This window comes from Plectropomus leopardus, chromosome 2, assembly GCF_026936395.1.
Source record: "Plectropomus leopardus strain MGB_pleo_1.0 chromosome 2, ASM2693639v1, whole genome shotgun sequence".
Taxonomy (NCBI): domain Eukaryota; kingdom Metazoa; phylum Chordata; class Actinopteri; order Perciformes; family Serranidae; genus Plectropomus; species Plectropomus leopardus.
In genome coordinates, this window is record NC_142177.1 from 4,088,129 (window position 1) to 4,107,951 (window position 19,823).

The 19,823-nt window shown below is 37.5% G+C and overlaps 1 protein-coding gene across 5 annotated transcripts in view; it reads left to right on the forward strand.

The window, feature by feature from the left end:
• The window catches only part of cadpsa (Ca2+-dependent activator protein for secretion a), a 221,026-nt gene that overhangs the window by 32,254 nt on the left and 168,949 nt on the right, over positions 1-19,823 (forward strand). For all 5 annotated transcript variants that reach the window (XM_088083262.1, XM_088083266.1, XM_088083281.1 and 2 more), the window contains exons 2-3: positions 9,394-9,507; positions 14,004-14,336. In XM_088083262.1, the coding sequence (XP_087939388.1) occupies positions 9,394-9,507; positions 14,004-14,336 (447 nt within the window). The remainder of the gene's footprint in view (positions 1-9,393; positions 9,508-14,003; positions 14,337-19,823) is intronic.

The following is a 19,823-nucleotide window of genomic DNA, read 5'->3' on the forward strand; positions in this document are numbered from 1 at the left end:
TGTGTGCTTTTGTACTACAACTTTGTACTTACTAGCGCGCCGAGTGGGTGTGTGTAGGGGGAGACTTCTGGTTTTAATGTATAAAGCACCTTGTATATCAGTTTTTCTTGCATGAAAACTGCCTTACAAATAAAGTCTGATTGACTGAGTCTGATCAGAATACCTTGCAGGTTCACATCATCAATAAGTGCTAACTAAGAGCTTAAGCATTGGGTTTAGCAAAGTTAGTAAACTACGCTATATGCCTGTTCACTAACCTCGCTCAATCTGACTGCTGAATGAATTTGGGCATACATAACTTGTGGAGTGTTTCTAATGTTGTGTTATAGAGTTCAGGGAACTCTGAAACAAAGACGATCAGCTTTTCCTCCTTAACTCTCTGCCGTGCTTGCATGTGTTGCTTCTGGCTATGTCACATACATCTGGGTTTTGAAACATGCAGAGCACCAAGGGTAGCACTTCCACTTAGTTGGGTGCCACCGCTCTCCACATAAGAAAACCAAAGCAAAGACAGCGTGGAGCGGTTTCAGTGCTGATCATTTGTGCGGCTTTACAGTCTTATGAATAAAAAATGTATTCTCACAAAAGCAAAGTTGTGTGAGGTTGTTACAGTGCCGTAAAGTCTTGTTCAGTTAGAGTTAGGATGGATAGTTAAGGGTACAAAGACTGAGTGAGTGCTTGATGACTTGTGGAATATTTTCAGCACATCTACAGTGGAATTACACAGTGTTTCTCACTGATGTGAAATATACTGAGTTGGTGGTCTACCACATGTGGAAAACAACAAATGGGTGTGAACCTTAAAATATTTTAATTTATGGAATATTTCACACACACATATTTCATATGTGTGTATGTGTATATTTCATATATATATATATATATATATATATATATATACATATCATAATTTTCTAATCACAGGTAGAGCTAGCCTTTATGACCTCCCTTTCTCTGTCTGTCTATCTGCTTGTTATAGTTTTCCTACTACCCAAATCTAAAGCTACTATGGACATAGCGTAGGGCACATCAGGGCACTGCAGCCATAGCCACAATAGCAGAACGTACAGGAATGAGAATCAATAGCAGATGGTGTCGTTCTCTTGCACTGAAAAAAACAAAACAAAACAAAACAAGCCAAATAAACTTTGGCTGCTGTTATTACATTTGTGTTGCCTGCCTGATTACAGCCTATGGGTGAAAAACACTTAACGTCATTCAGTAAGTGGGTTTTATTACAGATTTGTGCTAAACTTAAGCAATATTTTCAAAATGTTGTAGTGGTTATTAATAACTACGCTAGAATTTGGATTTTGCACTTGTTAAAGTAAAAGGGGCACCATTCTCCATTCAGGAGAAAATTAAATCTTAAATTATGACAGTGTTAAGACATGTCATTACTTTAATCAATCTCACAATCTGTACCGTTTATTCTGTATACATTGATCTTGTTTCTCTCATGAAATAATATCCACAGACAACGACTTGGCGATAAATGAGAATAATTTATTTAGACTAATAAAATGATGAGTAAATAGAGGAAATAGTATGACATATAAAAGGACAGAGAACACATAAAAGGGAACCTACGTGATGTATGTTCAGGTGATGTAAATAATTAATTATGGATGATAGTGGAGAAAATACGTGACCATCTAAAGCGTGGATGCGCACTGAACGGTGACGTAGAATTTAGAAATTTGGCATTAAAGCTTCGCTATACGACTGATAGTTTGTGAAGCAGGTGTTGCTTCTAGATCCGTGGCAGAGTTGATGGCGAATCGTGGAGTGTCCTTCTCAGTTAAAACTCGCAGAAATAATCAAAAGTAGTCCCACTGGTCTGAGGGAGTCACTTTAAATTATTAATTTGAGTTTACTTAAAACAAATTACAAAAGTGTCTTTACTGACCAAAAACTGGTATAAAGAAAAGCGTCAAAGAGATTTAAAAAGAAAATGGCTTCAAAAGTTAAAGTTCAGCAAATCTCTGGTGAGCTGTTGCGGCTCCGCTTATAAAATTGAAGAAAAGAAAAAGTTGCGAGCACGGATGCACGAGACGCGCCGCGGTAAAAAGGAGCGAAAAGAAGCCTGAAGAGGCTTGAAGAAAAACTTGAGGAAAAAAAACTTGAGAAGCAGAGAAGCAGAGAGCTGAGCTGAGCTCACTCAGTTTTTATCTTTCAATTTGAGGTGCGGATGGAAGGCGGAGTTAGCAAACTTTTGCACCGAGCGATCGCACATCTGGCATTAGTTTCTAAAAGACCTGATGTGAATAAGGAGATATTTATGTCTCTGTACTTTATGACGAATTACGCAATCTAACCCGTGGTGTATAAATTCACGTATCTCATCACCACTATAGTCTCATCACAGTAACTTCAAATACATGTTAGGAGACCTAAAGGCAATTTATAACGTAACACATGATTCTGAAGATCCTTTGCTCAATTCTGTTAAATGACCACACATAACATAACATCGTACCATGGATCCTAACAAACTTGGTGATTACTTAGATATAGGATTACTTTTTTACATTATACAATGAATGCAAAATAAGATGTAACTATAAAGTTGGTTACGGGATTAATGATAATTAAAGTCACTTAGATGGCAATAGGGCTCCATCACAAAAATGGAATAAAACATTCTTTTACCTAAATCATTCAAATTAAATGATAAAAGAATGGGAGTTGGTCCTACTTCTTCATCAAAGTACATAGACAAACTCTTACCTACAAAGAGAAGGATTAGAGAATTAAGTTAAACTTTAACTCACAACCTAGGTCCAAGCGATTCTATCAGATGTTAGTCTCAACACAAGGATGTATAATGACTTTACAACATGTTCTTCCTTTTGTCATCTCAGCAGTGGGGGCAATTAATGATGCTTCATGTGCCTGAGTGACCCCAGGAGGTCATTCAGATATCTTACATCCTGTGGTATGCTGGATGTGGCCTCAAGAATGCCTATCTCCCACGCATCTTGTGATGGAAAGGGCCAAGTACTTGTACAAGTACTGACACTTTCTGTGGCTTAAAAGCAGAATGTGTTTGCAGATGTCTACATGGAGTATCAGTTAAGTTAATTAACAACCCTCTGTTGGATGTTTTGGGTTGTAAAACAATGTCTCTTGACGTGTCCCCCACTTGCCCAGGGGACGTTGAGCTCTGGAGTTCCTCAGAGGAAAAATGTAATGACAACGCCAAGGCAGTCCACTACAATGTCGAGAAAACACTATTGTGAGATGACTGCGTTTCCATTGAGTGATTTTATACGACTTCTCTGGCGACAACATTCCAAAAGGCATGGTGATGGATGTTCAAAACATTAGCAGGTTTATTTCTATAGCAGCCACCACACTAGCCGTCATTATTTCTAATCTAAGGTGATGTAGGCGTGTTATGAGAGCAATAATGGAAAGGCAAGCCCCTTATCCTAGGGAAATCATGTTATGAGGGATTTCTGAGAGGTGATAGTCCACGATTTCACAGAAGAAATGTGGTTTCAAAACTTTTGGATGATCCGCTCAACTTTTGATGATGCAATAACAGCTCTTGTAGCACCTGCTGCATCATGAGGGAGCCAGTTCCTACTGACAAGCACATAGCCATAGCATCATGTGACCTAGAAAAGCCAAAAAAGTTTTTCCATTTCAGTTTTTCCAAATATGGCTTTTTTTGAATCACCTGAAATACTACCTCATGCAAGCTTAAAAACTTTTTTGCTCTAAATGGGATTTTTTTTTTAAATCGACGTGGTTTCATTAGGCGTGTTTAAAATTTGTTATTTCAATTTGCACAATTTGAGGGTTAATGGAAACCCACCTAGCGTTCTTAAACATTAGTTTAACTGATGATTAGCAGAGATGTGTTGGACTTGTCTTTCACTTGGTGATCAGGTGGCCTCTCCCTGTTGAAGTGATTTAAGCAGCACTGACGTTATTATATATTTTTTTAAAAAAGCCAAAATACAGGAGAGTAAAATAAAGTACGTCACATTGTCCAGTGCCAGCTATGCCAACAGGATGTAAAGTTTGCACAGCCTGGTAACCTGGTACCTGGTACCCTGGTGTGACCATGCCAATAAAAGACATGCCACAGAATATCTGCATATGAATTAAATATATTACTTATTTTAGTAACATCTAGCAGTGAGGGTGCTTTTTGCAATGTGTGCTGACATGTTTGATTTGTCCAAAACTTCTCCAGCGGGATGATGTGTTTGATTTGTCTGCTCTGGGCAACTGTAGAAACAACATGGCAGACTCATTAGGAGAGGACCCGCTCTGTACATAAAACCCACACACTACACCTTTATAGACGTATCAGAAGGCGTAACTAAACCAAGTCAGACAACACACTGACCTACAATCTCACCAGCTGCACTTACAGTATTTTCATCTGACGTCTTTAACAATATTTAGTCATGCACTGAATTATGGATAAACATTAGCGCACAGCTGGCTCTACTGTAGTTAATCTGAACTGTGAACTTTGACCCCCATTATGGAAGCTTTAATCTCATGCTGCTTCCTCTGCTGCAGTGGCCATGGCAACGGTTACCGGGGCTGCGGGCAGACACTGGCCAATCGGTGTGGAGTCTTGTAGCAGGGATTGAGGCACTTCTTTGTCACTTAATTGTAGCGCTATTGTCTTTGCTGAAGGATGATTCAGTATTACATATAGTAATGTATTATTGCTTAACTTCATTTATGAAAATGTCAGTATACACATTTATGAGCCTCAGTATATGTCTGTATATATGGTTAGATTGTCGGTTGTAAATGGGGACCATCACACAGTGGGCTCAAGAGTATCATCACCTGTAGAAAAGCAATAGACCAATCAAAACTAAAGATACATAAGAGCTTCTCACACTCCTTAGCTGTGGGTGAATTTATTTTAAATGCTCATTTGTACACGTGACCAATGTTTACATTCTACAGTGTTCCCCCTAGAATTTCTTTCAGGCCCTGGTGGTACACACCAAAAAACCTTAACAGATGTGACACCTGGGATCACGTAATGGCGTGGTAGGCTTCAGTCAGATGACACAGGAGGATCAAAAATGTCATTATTTGCGTTCCAATTTAGGTTCACTCTGTATATTAAAAACAAAGTGAACACAACAAAGAGAGGATGACTGAACAAGCTGCATATATTTACAAAATAGTACATCATGTCACGATTGAAACTAGGACTTGAACCCAAATGCACGACTCAAGAGACAAGGTATCAAAAAAACAGTTTATTTAACAAAGTACAACGAAAAATCACTCTACAAGAGGAATGGCAAAAACTGAAAATCACTCGACTGAGGGAAAAACACAATAAACACTAAAGAACCAAAAATCACTTGAATGAGGAAAAAACTACAATCACTAGAAAACTTGAGCAAACAAAGTAGCAAACAAAACACAGCACTTGACCTGACTTTAGAGCTAAAGCAAACAACAAACAAAGCCTGACTTGACTTGGAACTTGGCATAGAAACGGTGCAGGTTGACTGACACACTGGACAAGACGAACGGGAGACGCAGACTATACACAAGGTAAGGGGGAACAGGTGGAAACAATCAGGGCAGGGCAGACAATCACACTGGCGGGAAACACAAAGGGAGGAAACAAGTTACCTGAAAAGAGAGGAGAGTTAACATTTCAAAATAAAACAGGAAGTCACGAGACAACATAGACAGAAGACAAGAAACAAATCAACATAACTTCTTGGACATGACACATCATGAGCAAAGTATGCAGAATTCACTGCTGCCCTTCATCTTTCTTGGCTTTGAGAAAAATTTCACCACAGCATCATTCTCCTTCGCCATCTTTATTTTTGCTCCATGGCTCAGTTAAGAAAAAAAGTGAATATATTGGGTAGTGTGTTAAACCGTTTTTTCTTTTTAAATGCTGGTTTCTGGTCATTTAGCTGACCTATGACCTTCTTTCCTTTTTCCCCTCTGCAGTCATTTAAACCTACAATCCCCGATTCTGGCAGTGAGAGTAAAAACAAAAACACTGTCAACACGTGCATATGTTGTAGCTCGCCATAGTTGATTAAGTAAAGCAAAACGATCTGCATGGGATGTTTTATTTTGAAAATTAACTGGATTGCATTGCATCTGTGACTTCCTGCATGACATGCAGTTTAAAGCAGCGAGCCACTTCCTCACTGCAGCTTCAGTCTATGATTGAGTGTCACACAACCAATGCGAAATTACTCAATTCATTATCAGAGTTAAATCCATGCACCTTGGAAAGTCTGGAGAGGCCTCACAATAATTTTATTTTATCCACAGTTAAATTAGCAGAACGCTAACCGGGAGGCTATCTCAGAATGGCAAAGGCATGACTGGCTTTGGCTTGCCTAATATTCTTACCCTAAAACTAACCAATTGTTAACTATTCCTGCTTCAGCTCCCTGACTATAGTCAGCGAGCACAGGGGAGATTTGTTTACCTGGGCCGAAGTAATTTAGGGATTAACTTTCTTTACTTTAACCGGCAGCTGGAAAGCAACACACAGGAGCTGCACTTAGTCTTGAGAAGCAGCAGCATTTATTAACTGAAAACTCTGACTTACACTGCACATTTACTGTCAAGATGACTACTTTTACTGCTGGGCAAAGACCAGTTTCTCTGCATTCACTGACACTCGTATCACTCACTTGCACGCTTTCGCTCGTGTAGAGGTTAAAGGAGGCATGGCACTCTTATAACACAATCTACCCAACGAAGGCACATTGCCATTTAGATGCAGAGCAACTTCCCAAGGGGAAAAATACAGTGTCAGTGTGTTAAACCCTGCAAATGTTTAGTTCTGGCGGGGGTCTCGTTGGCGTAGCACACTGCTAGGCCTGTAAGAACTGCACAAGATAAAATTATTTGATTGTCATTCAAGCTAGTGAGCTGCTGAACCAGAAGTCAGCCGCTGAAAGTTACTAGTCTCTAGTGCGCCTGCTCTTAGGGCTCTAAATCCGGGTACTTCCATACCGCAGCGCATTGAGTGCTTTTTCCTTCATGCACTACTGTCCCTGTGTCTGTGCCTGTGCTGTGAAGAATAGTGACGTTTAGCTTTGTAAGAAAAATGAATTAACCATGCACAGTAAATTTGTTATGTCCCCCTAATGCACAGATAACCCGGCAAATCATTAATTTCCCATCTGTTACTGTCTCTGCCCATTCCAAAGCTATCTATCGCCATTGTAAATAATGTTTAATTCCACTGCTGTCAAACTACATGTCAAAGTGAAAACTGTCCTCAGGCCTTTACACCTGCTGTAAGAACAACACTGCCACTCTTTCTGTGACATCTGTTTTTCATTAATGCTCTTAAAGATACATCTCTGTTGCTGCGCTGCACAGTAGCACCCTGTAACCCTGCTCCTCCCAAGCTCACGAGTGTTTTCATACAGAACTGTGCTAAATTTGAAAACACTTTGTTAGGAGGTAATTTGGGGTTTAAGGTGCTATATATCATTTATAGAAAGCCAGAGTGCCTTTGAAGTGGTACTATTATCTTGACTCCTGTAGGGTTTGTGGTTGAGCAGATGCTGTCAGCAGTGGTGCTTCTCTCTTCTTGTCCCTGCTGGCTCCTTTCATTACAACAGCTTTACTGAAGCATAACACTACAGTCTGTTTTTCAGCTCATGCTGGCTTTGGATGTCTGTCGGGCATCTCTTTAACATAACACCTTTAAATCAATCTCTTTACACATGCGAGCTGTGCTTTTACACATTTTTTCCTTTATTAAAGCAAAGTAGAGATTTACAGCACAAATCCATTACTTCAATGGTGCAGGGAGAAGGGATGAAGTCTGAGGAGGTCAAAACACCCATATCTCATGTAGGGGTGGGCGATATGTCGAATATACTCGAAATGTCTATATTGTGAACACTGGCGAAGTTTTGTTGTCCTCACCTCTGTAATCGGAGGATATTGCTGTATGAAGTGTGTGCTTTGTGTCATAGTGGCGTTGAACACATCCACTCTTCACAACTCCAACTGTCTCTGTGCAACTCAAACACATTGGTTTTGTGCTGGATTGGGGCAAAATGAATGCATATTTCTCTGTCCACTTGTCTTGGAAAACTTGGTTTTCTGAGTCAACTTTTCTTGTCTTTGCACATTTGGATAGTAACATCCTCACCACATTGGTGACATAATGTACACTGACAGAAGACACTGAAGTCAGTGTACACTGAAGTTTTCTCATGATAAATGAGAATGTGAACACCCATTAGCTGTTAACTAATACTTTATTTTGAACAAATGCCGATTTGCCGACCCTTAAACCCTGATCGTGGTCTGGTCCTGGTTGTGCCGATGCCGTGATCTTGCCTTTTGGACACCTCCCTATCAATATAAGCATGAGACTCTTATCATCACCCTCAACATCATCATAGAGTGCAATTAATAATTTCACACCTATCATTATTGTATTATGACATGCATCTGTTTCTATTATTACTGTGCCTCTCTCCCCCTCTCTCCCCCTCTCTCTTTCTCTTTCCTTTTTTGCCATGATTGTATTTCATTTGTTATTTACGACATCTGTTGCACATCTGTCCATCCTGGAAGAGGGATCTCTCATCATCCTCTACCGCTCTTCCTGAGGTTTCTTCCTTTTTTTCCCCATTTCAGGGGTTCTTTTTTGGGAGTTTTTCCTTGGGTGATGTGAGGGTCTAAGGGCAGAGGGATGTCGTACACTGTAAAGCCCTCTGAGGAAAACCATGTTTTGTGATAATGGGCTCTATAAATAAAACTGACTTGACAAACTGACTTGATATGCGATGACTTCAACATCATACATTTGCCGGCTGTCAGTGTCGCCATGACAATGATGTCAAACGGGGAAACAGTTATGTTTAAGGCTTAATCTGGGGCTAGGATTGATAATAGACTATTTTCTACAAAACGGACAATTTTTTGATAACTATTACTACTAGTAACTACTAGTTCCACACTTGTTCCGCCAGTGAAGAAGCTTCCTTTTCCTGATATTTGGAACATTTTCCAATCGTGACTTCTGCCCTCTTACATTCATAGTTTTCTAAACAGTCAGGAAAAACAGTCATCTACAGTCCTGTCCTTGTCTTGTCCTGTTGGTTTAGTTGCACTTTTTACACCCATGTGATTGGGCATTGACATTCTCCTGGCAGTCAAGGATCAATATTTAAGACTAATAAAGTGAAAAGAAACAAAACAAACTTTTTTGATTAAAGACCATTTTAATACAATTTCAGTAAATTTTTTATCAGCTCATATTGTATACTAGAGAAAAAAAAAAATTAGTTTTGTCTTGAATTATAAAATTAGGTATTTATTTAAGTTAAGTTTTAAGTTGTGGTTTTCACAAACTCTATTTCATTTTTCATTTCCTGCTGTCTCCATCAGATCAGTAAGCAGCAGCTGCAGACAGTCAAAGAGCGTTTCCAGGCGTTCCTCAGCGGAGACACCCAGATCGTGGCTGATGAGGCCTTCATCAACGCTGTCCAGAGCTACTATGAGGTGAGTCTGTATCATCTGTTGCATGAATAATAATAACTACGCAGTGCAGGCACCCTAATAATAATAATGGATAGGACTTATAGAAGCTTTATATGAAATGCAAAAATAAAACAAATACAAATGCAAAATAGAGAATACAAAAGTTGAGTTTGTTTTTATATGAGAGGATATTTAACCTCTTCATCGGCACACTCATTAAACAGATGTTTAATGTCATCTTTTTTAACCCTGGCATTCATAGCAGGATGCTACGATGTAGAAGGATTTAGGGTTAACTTTAATTTAATTTAATTTAATTTCTTCTTAAACCATATTTAAGAAACATGACAAATAAATCTACCTTGTATCTTGTTCCTATAACCCTTTGAAATTGAGGAAATGACAACTGAGGAAATTGGCTTTATTTCTTACAAAACATGGGAAGATGGCAATGAGCAACCTAGGGAGACAAAAAATTTGCAAAGACAAAACCTACAAAAAAAAGTACATGAAAGAATAAACAAAAACAAACAAAACCCAAACAAACAAAAAGGGAAATGACAATGAAAACATGTGGTTTAAAAGAATAACAATTATGAAAAAAAAAAATATAAATAAGACAATTGGAAATATAGTTTGTGGACATTTTTCCCTAGCTTTTTAGAAAAAAGGTTTTTTTTCTAAATCTAATTTAGAACTAATTACATTACAAACTATTTTTTTGCTAACACTTCTTGCCAAGTTCCTCATTGCTGTATATACTGCTATATAAGGGTGACCTCTGACCTAAGTGTAGATGAATTAATGAAAAGTTCTCTGTAGAATCAGTTCAATACTTGATGTTAACTCTATATTAATGTATATAAATAGGAAATTTCTGCAACCCTTTTTCCATTTGCAATGTCTAAACTACCTGTTGATTCCCCTGTGCAAACCTCTTCTTGATTAAATTGGATCTGTCCAAGCGGGAAAACTAATAATGGGTAGAAAAGTATCCAAACCTCAGCGGAGATAACTTGTCTTGGCTCTGATAAATGATGCAGAGTGTGCACTGAGCTCCGCAGGGCAGTCTTAATAATATGCTCCCGAACGACCAGGATTCAGTGGGCTGGATCTACCAAGAATAGAAGAGGGAAATAAAATGTGATGAAGGAAGAGCCAGCATCTTCTCTGCATGTCACATTTCTTACCAGTCTGGATTGCACTGCATTTACAAGTCATTTTCTACACAAAGTGACTTACAGCGAGAACATTCAGTTCTTGGATTACCTACATCACAAAAAGTCAGTAACAACGGGTCAAAGATCAAAACATTTGTGCTATTACAGCATTAATGTAAACAGAGAGTGATTATGTTCAAGCAAGTAAAGAATGAGGACTAAAGAGTTTGAAACTATCTATCCATTTATCTATCTAAAGAGACAGAGATACACAACTTAAAGGGAGATTTTTTTAAAGTTTATACATGTTCATTTTGAGATATTCCCCATACATATTACAAAAGCCTCAGTGGCTGTCATATTTTGAGCATCAGCTGTCAAAGCAGTGATATAAATTCTCTCAAGTACAATGGGTGAGTCATCAACGTCAGGCAGTTTACATAAGTAACTTGTTAAAATCGTGTTATGAGGTCTTTGTTATATTTAGTCCAATATAAATAGGTAACATAGAGAGTTGTTTATGTTATTTATCCCACCATCATTGATATCAGTGGGCTGGACAGAATTATAATAACACCTGTCAGTATAACGCAATACAGTTCAACAGCACCACCAACGACATCGTTCAAAATGATTTTAAAAGTCTCTCCAGATCAGTTAAAAACTGAAATTACCGCATTGAGGTTGTATGCCTTCTTGTATCCATCAAGTTGCAGTTACAAGATCTATAAAGTAAGCAGCTAAGATTAATGTCACCAATTTAGTATTCAGACTATGAATGTATTATAGTGAAGTCTGGATACTGCCCCAGGTGGGCGGGGCCTCATTCATTCCTATGTGAGCTGCATATTAACGCATGAAGCAGCTCTTTTTCCTGATGTAGAATTGTGTAAAATACCCGAATCTACTGGCCCATAGAGCACGCATGCTAGAGACTTATGGCAACTGAGCGTGGCCGAGTAAGCCCGAGTGGGGAACTTCCACCGTCAGAGCGACCGACTTCCGGATTAGCGCCTTGCTAGCTTGAATGGCGATCTAAAAAATGTAATCTTGTGGCTCTTTTACACTTTCCAAATGTTATCGATACATGCACAGCAAGTCTGTTGTGAATAGACTGCAAAGAAAAACTACATGTTAACTTAAAACTGCCATTACATTTTAAGTTGCTTAAACCTGGAAAGACAAGTTCAGGTAATTGATAACATGCTTCAACTTGTCTTCTCAAGTGCAGCCAACAAAAATGAACTTTTTTTGGTTAAAACAAAACTAATAGTTCTACAATGCACACTTCACATGCTACGTCTTCAGATTTCCTCTAAGTTCTATGATGATGTTTTGACACTGTTTTTTAAAAAGCTGATCCAGGAACAAATGTTGCAAAGGAGGACATTTGGAGATTTAAGGTTGCTGTTGGGTGCTAGAACAAAACAAAGGAGTGTATCTGTTGCCTTGTTGGCTCTGACACATTGACTGGCACTTCCTTATCAGTTAATGTGGCAGCACAAGCAAGCGAAATGAGAACGGTGTGATATTTAACAGAGGAAGCCGGTGGCACAGGTTATCCAATTCAATTAAAACCCACAGCTCTCAGCTCAGCTTTAGCTTCAGGCTAAACTGACGCAGGCAGACAGAGAGAGGGAGGGAGAGACACAGGGAGACAGACAGAAATAGAAAGATAGAGAAAACAGAGACAAAGGGTTACAAAGAGCCGGGCAGTGTCGTCAGGGGGTAACAGAAATTTACCACCCATCAATCACAGGCTACAGTCTCACCCAACACAAAAATGCTTAGTTTGTGGTCGATGTGTCCAGGTTTTAAGATATCTGTCTCTTAGAGTTCACAATACAGTGGAGGCAGATAGAATCTCATTTATGCTTTTCACAGCACTGAAAATAACATAAAGAAGAATGTGTCTTTTCAGAAACAGTGTCCCGGTGATTCTGAAAAATCCACAGTCCTCTCTGTCAGCAGTTTTCTAATACTGAAATTGCAAATGACATGCAGTATGATCTCAAAGTCTGTTATATGCTTTTATTATGAAAATATTCCCTATACTGCACAGAAGGGTAGCATTTTGACACATATCTCAACTTTGTGACTAGTACAGCTGCATGTAGTGCGGAGGATGAAGTACCCGAAAGCCATACTTGACACAAGTACAAATTTCTTACCAGAAAATGACTCTGGAAAAATTAAAGTCACCTTTGAGAATATTGGTAAAAGAATTGCATCTGATATTTACTGTAGTATTAAAAGTAATTGTATGATATTAAATGTAGGTCTACTTAAGTATTGAATGTAAAAGTACAAGTAAATGCTGGTAACAGAAGAAAGAAAATTAGTCAGCATTTTGACAATTATGACGTTTATTTCCTTTTAACATACACCACCTTAAAAATGGAGCCTAAATTAACAACAACTTCAAGAACAAAATTCAGTTTGTCCTTCCCTCCCATTCCTTCATTCATCTACCCAACCCTTACCTCCCTGCTTTATAGAGAGAAGCTAAGATGCTTAGGAGAAATGTAGTGGAGTAAAAGTGAAAGTTGACAAAAATATTAAAACTCAAGTAAAGAAGTAAAGTTCAGATACCCTCAAAATATACTGTAACAGAGGACTTTGATGCAGTATTATTACTTTGTTACATTACACCAATGCTTTAGTGTATCTACATACACAGCAAAATAAAATATATATATATTTAAATACAGATATCGAAACAAAGCAAAGTAAAAGTCTTAAAGCATTTAATATTAACTGTACTAAAGTATCAAAAGTAATTTTATGATATTAAATGTACTTAAGTATCGAAAGTAAATGTACGAGTCCACACTGGTAATAAAAAGCAAACAGAATTTTAAGAATTATGGTGTTCACACTTTTGCATCATACATAACCTTAAAAAAGAGCTTGAACAAAACTAAGGTCTTTTTTACAACTTCAATGATTTGAAAAACAATATCCAGTCTTTTCTTCCCTCCTTCCCATTCCATTATTCATCTGTCTGTCCTCTCCTCCCTTCATCCCTGTTTTGTACTAAGTAACTAAATGCTTAGGGGAAAGTAATGGAGTAAAAGTATACATTTTATTAAGGAAATGCAGTAGAGTAAAAGTGAAAGTTGACAGAAATATAAAAACTCAAAGTACAGATACTACCAAATATATTTAAATACTGCAGAAGGTATTATTACTTCCTTTCACCACTGGTAGTAGCCCATGGTGTTGTTTAGCAGTATCCCTCTCTTAAGATCCACAGCCAGACTGGAGACAGCCTTCCTGATGACCTTGTTATAAATATATATATACAATAAATTTAGAAAACCTGTGGTTAACTTCTTTTCTTCACAAATGGCTCAGGTCTTCCTGAAAAGTGACCGCGTGTCCCGGATGGTGCAGAGCGGCGGCTGCTCGGCCAGTGACTCTCGGGAGGTTTTTAAGAAGCACATAGAGAAGCGGGTGCGCAGCCTGCCTGAGATTGACGGCCTGAGCAAAGAGACAGTGCTGAGCTCCTGGATTGCCAAATTTGACACCATCTACCGAGGCGAAGAGGACCCCAGGAAGCACCAGCAGAGAATGACGGCCAGCGCCGCCTCCGAGCTCATCCTCAGCAAGGACCAGCTGTACGAGATGTTCCAGCAGATCCTGGGCATCAAGAAGTTTGAGCACCAGCTCCTCTATAACGCCTGTCAGGTCAGTCCTCAGCTGTTATGTGTTTAATGTGGGCCTATCATATGTTACTCTGCTTGTTGGAATATGTGTGTGACACAAGTGTCTGTCTTTCCCTTCAGTGGATTATTTACTATGCCTAATCTCTGGTTTAACATCTGTCTAGAAACTTGATTAATATGTTGTCTTCCTTTTTCTTTGATTATTATGTCATTTGACACAAATCTCAGTGTGGAGGAGCACTTAGAGAGCTGTTGTACCATCTTGTCCTCATTTAAGAACTCCAAACTCATTGTCAGATTTTTCATTCATTTCATATTTCAGACAGACATTGTGTTTATAGTAGCTTGGTAGTAGAGGCTGTTGGTTTGTCAGTAATGGCTGATGTATCACTGCAGTTGGTGTTATTTTCAGTTTTTGTAGAAGCTGTGGTAGTGCTTGGTTTGAGCAGGTAATGATGTCTGATTGAAGAAATATGTTGATGTAAGGCTCTGGCTGGGGAAGATTACACTGCCCGTTCGTAACCCAGCCTACAAAGCTCTGATTGGCTTGTTTACACACCAGCAGACTGATTAGAGTCAATGAAAAAATGAGAGATGTGGTCTGTAATCCAGACGTCTGTAACCCAAAATATTGATTTATGTATGTATTTATTTATTTATTTACAAGATACAAAATGCAGGGTAAATTTATTACTTATATTTTGAACAAGGTTTTATATATATATATATTTGTATAAAATATATTTGTAATGAATATATTTGTAATGAATATATTTGTAGTGAATTTATTTATTTATTTATTTATTTTCTTATTTATTTATTCTTTTATGAACTTTCAAACTTAAATCTAAAGACCTGATGTTCTTACACGATCATAAAAGATTTCGTCTAACAATGGAGGAGACCAAGGGGAGTTGGGAGAAACATAATCTTTTATTAATAATGTAGATTCCCACCACCCCTGCCTGTTTGTCTGATCTCGCAAACCCTCCTTTTACACAATTTACTTGATGTTTTTATCTCTCCCTACCTTTTATTCTTCCCACTTTTCCCTACAGTTTTATTATTAACTATATAATATTGCATCTCTTTACTAGCTTTTCACTAACATCAGATCATTCATGTATGAATGATCTTGATACATTACCATACCTTTTTTTACTTAAAATACTCCATGTATTGCGGCTTGTTCCACCTGTGATATATAAAAATGACTAGTATAAATTGTATTATTATTTGACAGCAGCTACTTTATTCAACTTTATTGTAACTGCAGTTCATTCAATAATTTTATATTTCAGAAGTTAAAATTAGTTAAAGGACATTTCAAAATATCAGGATATATACTGTGTATCGCGATAGCCTTAACATATCGCAATATTATTTTGAAGCCATATTGCCCAGCCCTATCGCTGAGCAAAATGTCACACGTTTCATTGCTCTGATTGGTTGTTTGTCTTGAGGCAGACTTTGCACATCAAACCATCCACCCAGACTTCCCAAGATGTTTCATGTCATGTTACTTCTGTCTAAAGAGCTGTTCTTATTCTCACCACAGCAGAATCACTGCATGTACACTTTTAAGTGTTTAGTTGATTTGAGGCTTTTAGCAAGAAATATGAAGCATCAAGTGAAACAATGCAAAAAGATGGTAATTTCGACGAGGCAGAAGAAGCCTGAATGCAGAGCAGCAGTCTGAGCATGGGGGAGGAACAATAAGACGGGCTTCTATACATAGAAGATCCACTATTTAAGTGCCAGGTATTGCATCAAGTAAGAATGTGCTGCTGGATGGAAAATTAGTTATTAATATATGCAGAGTGTAATGATAATAACAGGGCAGAGAGCAGGGCTGTGAACGCAGGCTGATGGGCTAATAATGTGTCCAGGCATCAGCAGCTGGGGGCTGGTCTATAGGTAGTTTCAGTCTTTTGTCAGAGCCGAGTCCATCACAGGGGACACTGTTGGGGGTGAATTCTGCTCACTGTCAGGGCTCCTTTATCCCCTTATCTCCTTTGTTCTCCTTCATTCCCTTTCATTCCAGCAATGGTGGAGGCGACTGTCCTGGAGCACAGTAGTGTCCACTTTAAGCCACTGAAATCAGAAAACAACGTGCACAGACTGAGCCAATGTTTTTCACACCCAACAACAGAGCTAATTCATTTGAAAAAACCACAGAGGACAAAGATGAAAACATTTTTAATTGTTCAATCATTTTAGTATCTAGGTCTGAAAACACAAAACCCCTCAAAATTAGTCAGCTGAACAAGGCCAGAGGAAGTTTCTATATTGAGTATTGTCTAATGAACTCCAAATGTAAAATTTTGTGTTTAATCCCTTTAAACCTGGAAGGACTTTAGTTTTCTTGCGCTGCATTCAGATGCCTCTCACATGCATTTAAACCTTTATAAACTTGGTTTGATTTCTTTTCAGTACATGGCAAGAGATGTTCCACAAAGAAATCAGGAAAAGAAAACAACCAGAAAATTAGTTTTACAAGTAAGAGAGAGGGAGAGAGAGAGAGAGAGAAAGAAAGTGAGATATTAGAAGTTAATAATAACTGAATAGAATAGGGGGAAACTAGAAAACCAGAAAACTATCATTATCATTGTTTTTATGGTTATTATGATATATATACATATACATATACATACATATAAATATATGATATATTATTATTATTATTATTATTATTATTATTATTATTATTATTATTAGTATTAGTATTTATTATTTTATCTATTTTTCTATTTATTTATTTACTATTATTATTATTATTATTATTATTATTATTATTATTTATATATTCATTCATGCATTCATTTATGTTTTCTACCTTTTTTCTTTTTTTTGCTAAATGTCAGGTAATGTTATTGTAACTCTTGCAACTTCTTCCCATGTTTTTGACAGAATTTAAGCCAATTTTCTCAGGTTTCAAGGGATTAAAGCAAAATATTATTTCTTCGTTAGTTTCTAATGAACCAATTATGCCCTGATTACATGTCCACCACCAGTTTCCATGGGTCCAAAGTGAGGTTTTCATTTTATTTATTTTTTTTATTTCACAACTGCACTATAAGGATGCATTTCAATTTCATTGTACTTGTGCAATGACAATAAAGACATATTCTATTCTATTCTAAAAAGTCCAAAGATGTGTAAAATACCTTATGAAATGAGCACAGAAAGAAAAAAAAAGGGAAAAAAAAGGAAAAGCAGTAAATCCTCATGTCTGAGATGCTGGGACTAGCTAATTGTTGAGATGTTTTACCAATTATTGGATTATCAACATTTCAGTAATTTTCAATAAAAGATTTTAAGTTGAACAATGTAATTTAAAGGTATGCTTATACCCATACACATGACAGCTACACATCTCTTGTTCATCACTAGAAGACCATGACCTGTAATGCGGTGACAGGTCCATGAAGAAATTATCATTTTAAAGTCATATTTGATCAACTAGATCATCTCTGAAAATCAACACATTGTGTAAAAAAAAAAGCCATATGTTTCGTGCCATATTTAGGCAATAAATATAGAAAAGAGATACAGGAAACCAATATTACACCGTTTCAACATTCAAGCTTGTTGCATAATTAATGTGACACAACAAACTGTGAAACGTTTGTAGGCATAAGCTGGAAAGCTTGTGGGAGGAAGAAAAAACACACTAGAAATCTGGCAAGAAAATCCAAGGCTTAAATAAATGCTTTTCTTTCAGGACTACAAACTTTTACACTCTAAATCTGAGAATGACTGCTTTTCTTGTAGTGTTTTCTGACGCTTTATACGCTTCATTTGGATTTTGTTACAAGGCATATCTAAATTTTCAAAGTGTAGAGGCAAATTTTGGCAGCCAAACAGACGTGTAAGAAAAGACAGCAGTGGTTTCCGTGAAGTAGCATGGAAATGTAATCATATAAAAAATTGGAAAAGTGCTGTCAGTACAGTGGATCAGGGGCATATGTGAGGAACAGGGAGTGCAGGGCAGGCTGAATGCAGAACAGTGGTGAAATGAGGAGGCAAAACTGAACAGGTTACATCATCAAGGTGTACTGACATTGATGATGCGCAACATACCTAAACCATCTATAGCACGTGGTGTAAAGATGGGATGGGCGATATATCGAATTCACTGGATGTATCTCGACTTGTTCCACGTGCGATATATAAAATGACTGGCAAACATCAAGTCAAAATAATCTTGTTCTTTTAGCAACCGGCACGAAACTCGCGTTTTCCCTCTCTCTCCTGCAGCTCTCTGTCTGTCTGTCCTCAGACACACGCACACACACACACACACACACACTAGAAGCAACAGCAAAAACATCAACACGTCCTTCAAAATAAAAGCACCATGGGTTCCGCTCTGATTTATTTGATTATAACAATACTTTATTTAACTTTACTGTAACAGTACTTTATTTAACTTTATACTTTGCTTTATTTAACTTTAAAACAGTATTTTATTAAACTTTATGACAACAGTATTTTAACTTTATTTTATGGCAGTAGCTACTGTATTTGTAACTATAGTTCATTTAAATTCTTTTATTGTATTAGTTTACAGTAGTTTAGAGGAGATTGAACAGCTGTGGGATCCAAAATTGCTGTTTGATTGGGTTTTAAATTTTTTTTTTTTTTTATTTAAAAAGTTTTAAAAAATACACAATCTTGCCAAAATGTATGCTATATGCATGAACACAGCAATAATTAATTAAAAAAAATGTTAAGAATTATTTTTTGTCTTAAAATGAACACCGTCAAACTCTGCCTACAGCTTCATAACTGATCATGGAACTGTTAAAGTGATTTGTAAATCAATAACATAAACAGTGGCACTGGGCTTGCTGGTAGCCAACAGGTATCATTTTATGGTCGCTCTTGTGTCCTTGTGTATCCTAAAAAAGCTTTTTCCATGTCAGACTGAGACACAAAATGGAAGTTTTTTTTATTCTGCTCTTGTCATGGACAATTGCCTTTTCTGGAGTAACCACTCTGAATTAATGAGCTGCAGGCTGAGAAATCTGTTGCTGTCTTTTGCAATACAGCTCTGAATGGAGACATGGGGGAAGGGATAATAGGAGGTCTTGCTGGCGATGGCGAGGCTGTTGCTCTGCGTTTGTGATGCTGCTTTGCAATTCTGAATCAGTTATCATTGAAATGTGTGCTATTTTCATTTGTAAGTACATATAGTATACATACATATGGCTGTGTGAAAGGTTTTCTCTATCCATCCGTCTGACATCTGTGCAGTGTTCTTATTAGCCATATGGGCCTGATCTCAGGAGGAATGGAAGGAGGCAGGCTGCTAATAGAGAGAGGCTTTTATTTCTAATGTCCGCTCTTTATTATGAAGGATTTTTTTAAAATTATATTATAGTAAAAAAATGTATTTTCCATTGTTGTTTCTGCAATTTGCTTTCAAAAGGCCTAATAGTATATCAAAAATGCACTGAAGCACACATCTTTGGGTATTGTTATATTTGTTATTTTTCAAGTATAA